The sequence below is a fragment of the Morone saxatilis genome, unplaced genomic scaffold (genome assembly GCF_004916995.1).
Source record: "Morone saxatilis isolate NCDOM2014 unplaced genomic scaffold, NCSU_SB_2.0 Contig19, whole genome shotgun sequence".
Lineage (NCBI taxonomy): Eukaryota > Metazoa > Chordata > Actinopteri > Moronidae > Morone > Morone saxatilis.
The window spans coordinates 9491132-9499966 of NW_023339751.1; the positions used below are offsets into that span (position 1 = coordinate 9491132).

The 8835-nt window shown below is 38.1% G+C and overlaps 2 protein-coding genes across 2 annotated transcripts; one reads left to right on the top strand and one right to left on the bottom strand.

Annotated features, from left to right (window-relative positions):
* Positions 1 to 423: 423 nt before the first annotated feature.
* znf511 (zinc finger protein 511) lies at positions 424 to 3663 on the top strand (the record flags this gene model as incomplete). The annotated part of the gene is given in 5 exon segments (XM_035664145.1): positions 424 to 497; positions 1083 to 1284; positions 1392 to 1516; positions 1895 to 2164; positions 2505 to 3663. Coding segments are annotated over 5 exon segments (744 nt in total), but the record flags the coding sequence as incomplete, so codon positions are not given.
* Positions 3654 to 5539, bottom strand: msx3 (muscle segment homeobox 3). Its single transcript, XM_035664146.1, has 2 exons — positions 5019 to 5539; positions 3654 to 4732 (listed from the first exon to the last, which is right to left on the bottom strand). Exons 1-2 carry the CDS (start codon positions 5377 to 5379, stop codon positions 4326 to 4328), a joined length of 768 nt encoding a protein of 255 aa, XP_035520039.1. The 5' UTR covers positions 5380 to 5539; the 3' UTR covers positions 3654 to 4325.
* Positions 5540 to 8835: the final 3296 nt, after the last annotated feature.

Consider the following 8835-nt stretch of genomic DNA (forward strand, 5'->3'; position numbering starts at 1 on the left):
AAAATCACTACCTAAATTTGCTCCTTTTCTCCTGGAACTGAGCTCTTTGCTTAAATCTCTGATTTTGTTAAATAACAAAAAAAGTAATACCTTACTGAGTCATTATGAAAAGTTTTTCCCTGAAGCCCCTGTTTGAACTATCTATTTATTTATTTATTTATTTATTTATTTATTTAAATTATTATTTATTTATTTAAATTATTATTTATTTATTTATTTATTTAAATTATTATGTATTTTTTAATTTAAATTATTATGTTTTTTTTTTATTTAAATTATTATGTATTTTTTTATTTAAATTATTTATTTAAATTATTTATTTAAATTAGTATTTATTTTTTTAAATTAGTATTTATTTATTTTTCTTAATTTGTACTCTATCTTTGATTTATTTATTATTGTTGTTGTTTACTAACATTACAGGATGGGGACGTTCACAGACACATGTATCTACAAGACCTCTACATCTCCGAGGCAGACGACAAGACGCCACTCAGGTACGAAAAACCCAAAAGTTATATTCGTGTTCGATTGAAGTTTTAGGTTTTGGACGTGAAAAGCAAATGAATTTCTGGTTAAACAACAAACAGAACAAATGTAGCGAAAGACAAATACAACAAAACAACAACAACTTGCACATTGCAGATATAATGTCACACTTTATATTTATTTAAAGTGGCTCCTTTTTATTGTCTCTATTTTTATCTTTATTTCAGTTTTTTCTATGCTTGATTGTGATTCTTATGCACCAAGACAAATTCCTCGTATGTGAAAACTTACTTGATTCTGATGATATGATATTTTACTTTGTCAATATATTACACCTGAATCATTTTGTGTCAAAACACATTCATATTTTAGTTTGTTGGGACATCAGTTGAATGAATATTATTGTTAAATATAATGGAAAATGGTTTGTTTATTTTCTAACTTAATATTATTGACCAGTTATCTACAGAAATTTATAAAGTAAAACAACAATTTGACCCCAGAAATGATAATTTCTTAGCAACAGCTGTTTTCTTTTTCTACCTTTTTAACTGTAGGTTAGTCACCTTCCTTCCCCTCTTGTCTTTTTTCAGTGTGTCAGAGTTTGCCTGTCACATTTCTGGCTGCAGTGCAGTCTTCAGCACTTTGGAGGAGTATGAGCACCACTACAACTCCCTGCACAGACACGTGTGCTGCTCCTGCCGTCGCTCCCTGCCGAGTGCCCGGCTCCTGGACATTCACATTCAGGAGTGGCACGACTCTCTCTTCACTATCCTCGCCCAGAGGCAAGATATGGTAAGTTACAGCTTGAGCTTGTTGTAGTATGTAAAGTGAACTATTTCAAACATTCTTTTTAAGATGACTATTAAGGCTTTAAAGATACGTTTTGTAATTTGTTTCAGTACCAGTGTTTGGTGGAGGGCTGTGGACAGAAGTTCAGAACTAGTAAACACCGGAAGGATCATCTAATAAGAATTCACAAGTATCCTCCAGACTTCAGATTCGACAAAACCAAAAAGGACAGAGGGTAAGACTGCACTTACAGTGTTTGGTCCACTAGATGGCAGCAAAACGTCAGTAAAAATATTACTCTAAGCAAAGTTTCAGTCTAGTAGAGCCCGTTTTTGTTATGGTAAACAGAATTTTGACAGATTCTTGCAGAGTTGATTTCTATTTTCACTTGACTTGATTTCATATTTTTACAGTTACATCTATTGCTGCTTTATTGAAGCCAGTGTGCAACTTTTGATTTACTTTCCTTTAAAAACTTGTTATAAATGCACATTTTTGTATCATTTGTCTGACCCAGCAAACAGTAAAATAGCTTAAACAGGTGTTAAATCATTATATTGTCCTTTAAATACCTTTTGATTGTGTATTTATCATATCGTATCTTTGTTAATAGAACCCGAGAGACGAAGAGACCGCAGCAAAAAGACACAGCCATGGAGGTAGTGGATGATGTGTGTGAGTCCGAGGGTGTGTGTGAGGTTATGTGCGATGTGTTGTCCGACCAACCCGAGCATGGGGAATCCATGGAGACGCTTGTGTCCGAGGAAGAAGCTGCTCGCATGGCGAAGTCTGCCTCCGCCGAGGAGCACGCAGATCTTTCTGCTGAAGCTCACGGCGCTGGGAATATAAGCACCGAGCCACTAAAACCACGATACTCCTACAGGTTAGTCTCTAAACAAGTCTGCAGGAAAGCACTGGAGATTCTCTGGTTATTTTTTTTCCCTGTACGAAGAGAGACTGAATCAGTCATCTTCTCTGGAAATTTAGGGCTTTAGTCTTTAGTCAGAAGATAAAATTCCAGTCTTTTTAAGGTAAAAAGTGCAATTTTGTAGTTAAGCAAACAGTGGGAAGGGTTCTTTCTATCATTTATGTGTAATGTTATATATAGAAAATGTATGTGAGTTGAAAGCTTCATAATATTTACTACAATCTTTCTTATTTAAATGATAAACAATGTGACAAATGCAAAAAGACAGAACAACAGCCGTGTTCTCGTCTCCCAGGGTTCCTACAACTGTGTGCTTCGGTCACGGCTCCGTCCGAGGCTTCAGAGGGCGGCGGGGAAGGAGGAAATGAGACACCAGAATTGAGCCTTCTATCTTTTAAGATGTATAACTTTATACTCTTGTCATGTAACAAAATATATATCTACTGTTGTGTGTAATTAACATTAAAATGAGGTTGTTTTTTTTGCGCAAAAAAAGTGATGTGTGTAGACATTTGTTCTGGTGATGAAGAATACCTTTCATCGTTGTGTGTAGGTTTTTATCTCTCTTCTCTTCCATGTGGTGACATCCAGCCTGTCAACAAACAGGACTAACTGCTAAGTGTAACACTTAATGTCTGTTTTTATAACAAACTTTATCAGCTCCTAAAGGAAAATTATGATGTACTCCATATAGGATGCTGCTGATCTGTTACACAGGTGTAAATGCATGTGTTGTGCTCTTAAAAGAACGATGCAGTGCAGCTCAGGGTGAGTTTTAAACGACTCCACAGGAATAATGTGTGAAGAGACAAACGAGAGCAATGTCAGAATTTACAGAATAGATTTTAATAATTGTACAAAACACCTTTTCACCCATCAGATATAAAATACACTGTACATTAATGACTGATCAGTCATCTTTAGCACTCTGAGTGTTTGCAAAAATAGTTGGTGACTTTTTATTTACATTTAGTAATGAAGCTGTGGTCTTGGACTTTTTAAGAAGCTCTTTGAACACCTGTGCAAAAAAAGTTCTCCTTTTGAGGTAATGTACAAAAAAACACATTATATGACAAAAGTAAAGCAGGATCATGGTTCATTTGTATTTCTGAAACTGGGAATTAAGAAGTTAGAAACAAACAGAAGTTTTGTGGTTTAGATATTACTGTAAAAGTCAATTCAAATTTAAAAGGAAAACATTTAATGACATTTCATTACACCGGTAACTAAAAGGCAGTGATGAGCTCTTCATAGTCTGTTCCATAAGGTGTGTGTGTGTTTTCTGCTAAATGACTTTGAAGATGCCTCTTTATAGCTTCTGATCATAGTTTATATATATATATCATGACTGGTTACTTTTTTTCTTTCACCTTCGCCTTAAAAAAAGAAAGTCTGATTGAGTTATATTATAAAGTCTGAGTCTATGATTAATGATTAAATAATTAAATCCCTCAGCTATAAGCGTGTTTTTGAATGGATGATGAATGATGCTGATGAAATATAAATCTGTATCCTTTTTTAAGGTAAGACAGTTTTAAAGGCCTCTGGTATGAACATAAACCATTCACATGGACACCTGGAGTCATCACGAGTTATTGCTTTAAACTCAGAACTACAGGCCTTTTGAATAACTAACCAAATTCTCTTGCGACGTTAAAATGAGTAATTACGGAATAGCTCTATTGGAATAGAAAATCTTACAATACATATGATATCTGAAAATGTAATCCGAAAAATGAGCCCGTCAATAAAAATAAAAGAGTTTACTGAATACACTGCAAAAAATACCATGTTATCAAATAAATTACCGTAATGTAAATAATTCATAATTTTAAATTAACATAAAGTTAATTAAAAATTGTGAAACATTACTATCGAGTGAAAGTATTTCACTTGTTCCAGGTGTTTCTTAAAATTAAGACAGATTGCATATTTGTGTAAAAATTATTCTTCTCACACAATTAGATTTTTTTCACTATTGTAAAATATATTTTAAATTATTTTAATATTAGATATCAGGCAGATTTAAGATGGACATTTTTTGCAGTGTTATTTGCTGTATGAAGGCTTTTATTAAGGCAGCTGTCCCAACGATGCAGTTCAAAGTTAGTGAGGGTTAAGACAAGTAGTACATCCCATATGGTCCACTGAATAGTCCTGGAACAGGTAAGGCAGGCCGTGGTCCGTTCAGGGCCCCGTAGAGGGATGGGGCGCCCATGGGTGCGCTCATGGGGAAGGGGAAGGCGAAGGCCGGCAGCAGCGGCTTTGCGGCCAGCTTGAGCTTCTCCAGCTCGGCCTCCTGCAGTCTCTTGGCCTTGGCCCTGCGGTTCTGAAACCAGATCTTGACCTGGGTCTCTGTGAGGCTGAGGGAGTTGGAGAACTCCGCTCTCTCCGCGATGGAGAGGTACTGTTTCTGACGGAACTTCCTCTCCAGAGAAAGCAGCTGAGAGGTTGTAAAGGGAGTTCTGGGTTTCCTGTTGTTCTTGTGTTTCCGTAGATTGCACGGGGGCGGGCTGGGGAGTCCTGGAAGCATATTTTTAAAAGTCACATAATTAGAACATGAGTCAGAATATGTGATCGATGTGGCTTAATTATATTTACTTAGTGACTTTGCCAGTTTGGATTTTACAGAATTAAAGTAAAACCAGATCAGGGAACAATCAAACAGAATATGTAGGCTCAAAGTTTTGTTTTGTGCACTGATAAAGACCTAGGGTATAAAATATGTTGTACATTCACTGTTTCCAGAACAGTTTAAGACTGCTGGAAAGTTGGAAAAATAATAGCGCATGAAAGATCCTACACTCACTTGATGGGGATGCGTAAGGAGTCTGAATCCAAGAGCTCGTCTCCTTGTCGCTAAAGTCCACCGCCTCGGTTTTGGACCGATAAAGTCCTCTCGGTGACGCACACTCGGTCTCCTCTCCCCGGACGCATCCTGAGCCAGGCCCCGGGGAGTGGAGGCTTCTGTCCGGCGTCCTGTCTGATATGAGGGACTCCACACTGAAAGGCAGATCTAAACTTTTGGTTTTACACCTTCTGACAGATGACAGGTCCAGCTCGTCAGTTCCCATGCCACCAGCGGCTCGGTCCTCTGGTTGGGTCTCCCCTGGAGCAGCCGAGGGCGGCGATCCCTGCGCAGGATTCATTACGCACGACTGAGGTGCCATACAATCAATTTTCCTGCGGCTCTCTCCGTTGCTGTTTTTGTTTTTTCGTGTTTTCACTCGAGGGAATCTGTTGCCCAGGTTCCTCTGGTGTTGCGCAGCTGCTTGGTAAACTTTTAAGTTTTTACGCACGGACTTGCCTCTTCTTCAGTGAAGTGCCATGAGTTCCTCTCTCATCTTTCCGCCTGCCTATCAGTCTGTCGATGTTTCCACGTGATTCGAGTAGAACAGTCTCTGATAGGTCAGGTTTGTAATGACAGTGTTGTGGTCCATTTCGTGCGCCTGTGGTGCTTTGACAGATGTAAACCTCTCCAGGGCGGAGTCTCCAAAGTAAAATACCCTCACAATTTTTGTCCAGCTGTGGGCTTCAGCACCATCTCCCCCCAAGTACTGAATCAATGGGTTTAATTTGTGCACATTTAAACATTGTAAAATAATACTTCTGCATAAATTATTACAAAAATGACATTTCAGCACACAAACTTATTTGCCTGACACATTTAATATTATTTAATAATATTAATGATACATTTTAAATATTGACACATATCAAATGTGGGATTTTGTTATTTCCTTATTTTTGGGGGCTTTTTAAAATTACCTTTTATTGGATAATGACTGCTGAAGGTAGACAGGAATGGGGGGAGAGAGAGTGAGAAGGGATGACATTCAGCAAAGCGCCACAGGCTGGAATTAAACCCAGTCCACCTCTGTTGCTCTCCCACTTTAAGAGAGAATGATCACTCCCCTCTGCTTTAAAAAGAGCCCCAACAAAGAAATTTGTTTGGTTTTACATCTCTAACATCACTGTTTTGATCCACTCTTACTGCTCTCATCAACCTTGTTTTCAACAGAAACAGGCAGCTACTCTACTGTACGCAACCTGTCAAGCACCAAATGACTGACAGCCAGAGTTAGCATCTATCTGGTGAACATAGTGCGAGAGAACAAAACAGAGCTAAAGGGGAAGTGAATATGGACATACATTCATCCGGTAGACACAAACCTGACTCCCAATGAATGCTAATGTTGCTTTGTGTCCTCTGATGTTAACATCTGTTTGCATTTTTATTATATTAACTTGGTGATAATATGTCAACATTGGGTTTACAGCATGTTCTGCTGCCCCCAAGTGGCCAAAAACAAAAAACTGAACCAAAACTTCACCAGATAAAAGTTTACTAGAATAAAATGTTTCTAGTGCCATAACTTGTATCTGAAAACTTGTGACTGAGAATATGTTGACAGTAGTTTATTACCGTGTTTCATTAAAGCAGTAAGCAATCAAGGCTGTGATTTACAGTATTCAATACTCTCAAGACTTATTATCACCATAAATTTCTATCTTGTGACTTGCAATCAAATTATCTATGGCTGTGTATTGCCCATATTTCAACCTATTGTGTTCATTGTCTGTAATCCCTTCGAGAGACAGTAAAACCACAAGTGATGTTGCAGAGGCCCATCGAAGAGGCCCATCCAAATTGGTTTTGTGCAGCTCTTCAAATCAACTCAAATCACTTTCAGTGAAACCCAATATGTGCGAGTTTTTCTCTCTTATGGGAACTGTTGTTAGGCCTGCAGCAGCACACTGGCTGCCTGTCTGTAGGACAATTGGTTAAATGGAGTTAACTGTTTCTCTCCCCGAGGTACATTTCTGCTTTGATCCTGCTGCGCCTGGCGCCTGTCTGCTCTCTCTCCCCCTCTCCCTCTCTTTGTGACAGTGATAGATCGCTGGGTAACCATACAAGCTTTCAATGACTGTAATTTAGTGCCCAACAACATTACATTCTCCTCTACTTACTGTGAATATTACCACTCTCACTCTCCTCCTGTTTGAAAAGGGATGTAGGGCTGTCTGTAATGTTTTGATTCCCCTCCATTGTTTTATAATGAATAAGTCAATTATTTTTCCTGGTTCTCTCTGAGTTGCACGCACATGCCAGAGAAGTCAACAATGAGGATTTTGGTTTGAGAGCCCAGCAGCTGCACTACAGTGTTGTTTTTTTTTGTTTGTTTTTTGTATTATAAAATATTTTCTGTCATTTTTATCCATTATCTTTCAATACATGTGGATGAAAAGTGGACACCAGTTAAAGTTATTTTGAGATGACAAGGAGTTTTTGTACAGACATCAACATGTGGGGCAAGCTACATTCATTTAACTCTTAAATGCGGGACAGTGTTTTGGATGTTTGGAGGCCTTTCCTCCATTTCTGCTACTTGGTAGAAAAATCTGATACTGGAAAATGTTTAATTTTGACCTGATGATGGCACAAGATTAAAAGGTAAGGGATCACCAAAGTTATTAGGATTCATCGTCTGGATCTCGGTCTTTTGACGTTTATGCCAATTCATCCTGCAGATGATGAAATACTTCACTGGATAAGTGAAATCTTTGACCTGTTGGTGGCGCTAGAGGAAAAGTCAGCAGAGCCCCATAGATATCTGTGCCAAACTTCATGGCAATTCATCAAATAGTTGACGAGACATGTCACTAAAACCCAAAATGATGTCAACCTGCTGGTGGCGCTAGAGAAAAAAGTCAGTTGGTTATGTGAAAATATTCACACTGTAATCTTCATTTAATTATTTTAGTGTCTGACTTCAACTAAGAATCTTCTCAGTTAACTGTAGTTCACTGTAGTTCACTGCATTCAACCAGTCAACTACTGTCTCTCACACACACATTTGCACACACCTCTCTGAACCCTGCTGGCTTGCCAAAGTGGAGAATTGTTTAAGGAGGTAATTGTGGTTTCTAAAAGAGTTCTCCTTTGGAACCAAACATGTTGAAGCAGGCTTTATATATTTCATTTAAAAAATCTTTCTCTTTCATGAGAGTTGGCAGGTTTTACAGCTATCCTAAGCAAACTTTGGGGAAGGGGCTGGAGTCATGTGGGATAAACATTTATGAAACACACAGCGGGGAACTTTGTGGTGAAAGTGTATCGTCTTTAAAAGAGACGGGAGGCCTGCCTGGCGAAGCATAACAGAACTTTATCCTGTGTCTGAGTGGACCTGCCAACATTGGTATGTCAAATGTCAATGGACGTGAGATCGCAAACTTTCCTTTCCATGCTGACATTTACAATAAATCACTCTACATGAATTCTCTCTATCGTCACAGACAGCATGAAGTGTTGATTGCCATATGCACAAGTATCATATTTATTATTCGGCCCATTTCATGCAGAGGTCTGACCAAGTCAGCTTTACTGACCTTAAATTGGTCTCTAGTCTTTAAACAGTAACAAGTTAAGTCTCATATCCAAATGTAAAGAACCCCACCACTTTAGTGTCCGAAATAAAACATATTTTAAACATTTTAACTGCATATTATGGTTTAAAAAGAATCAAAGCTACTCTGTCTCATGTTTATTTTATACATAATACAACTTTAGTCAGACTTGAGTTCAGTTTGTAAGTCTACATTTACCATCCCAGAACCTCTAATCT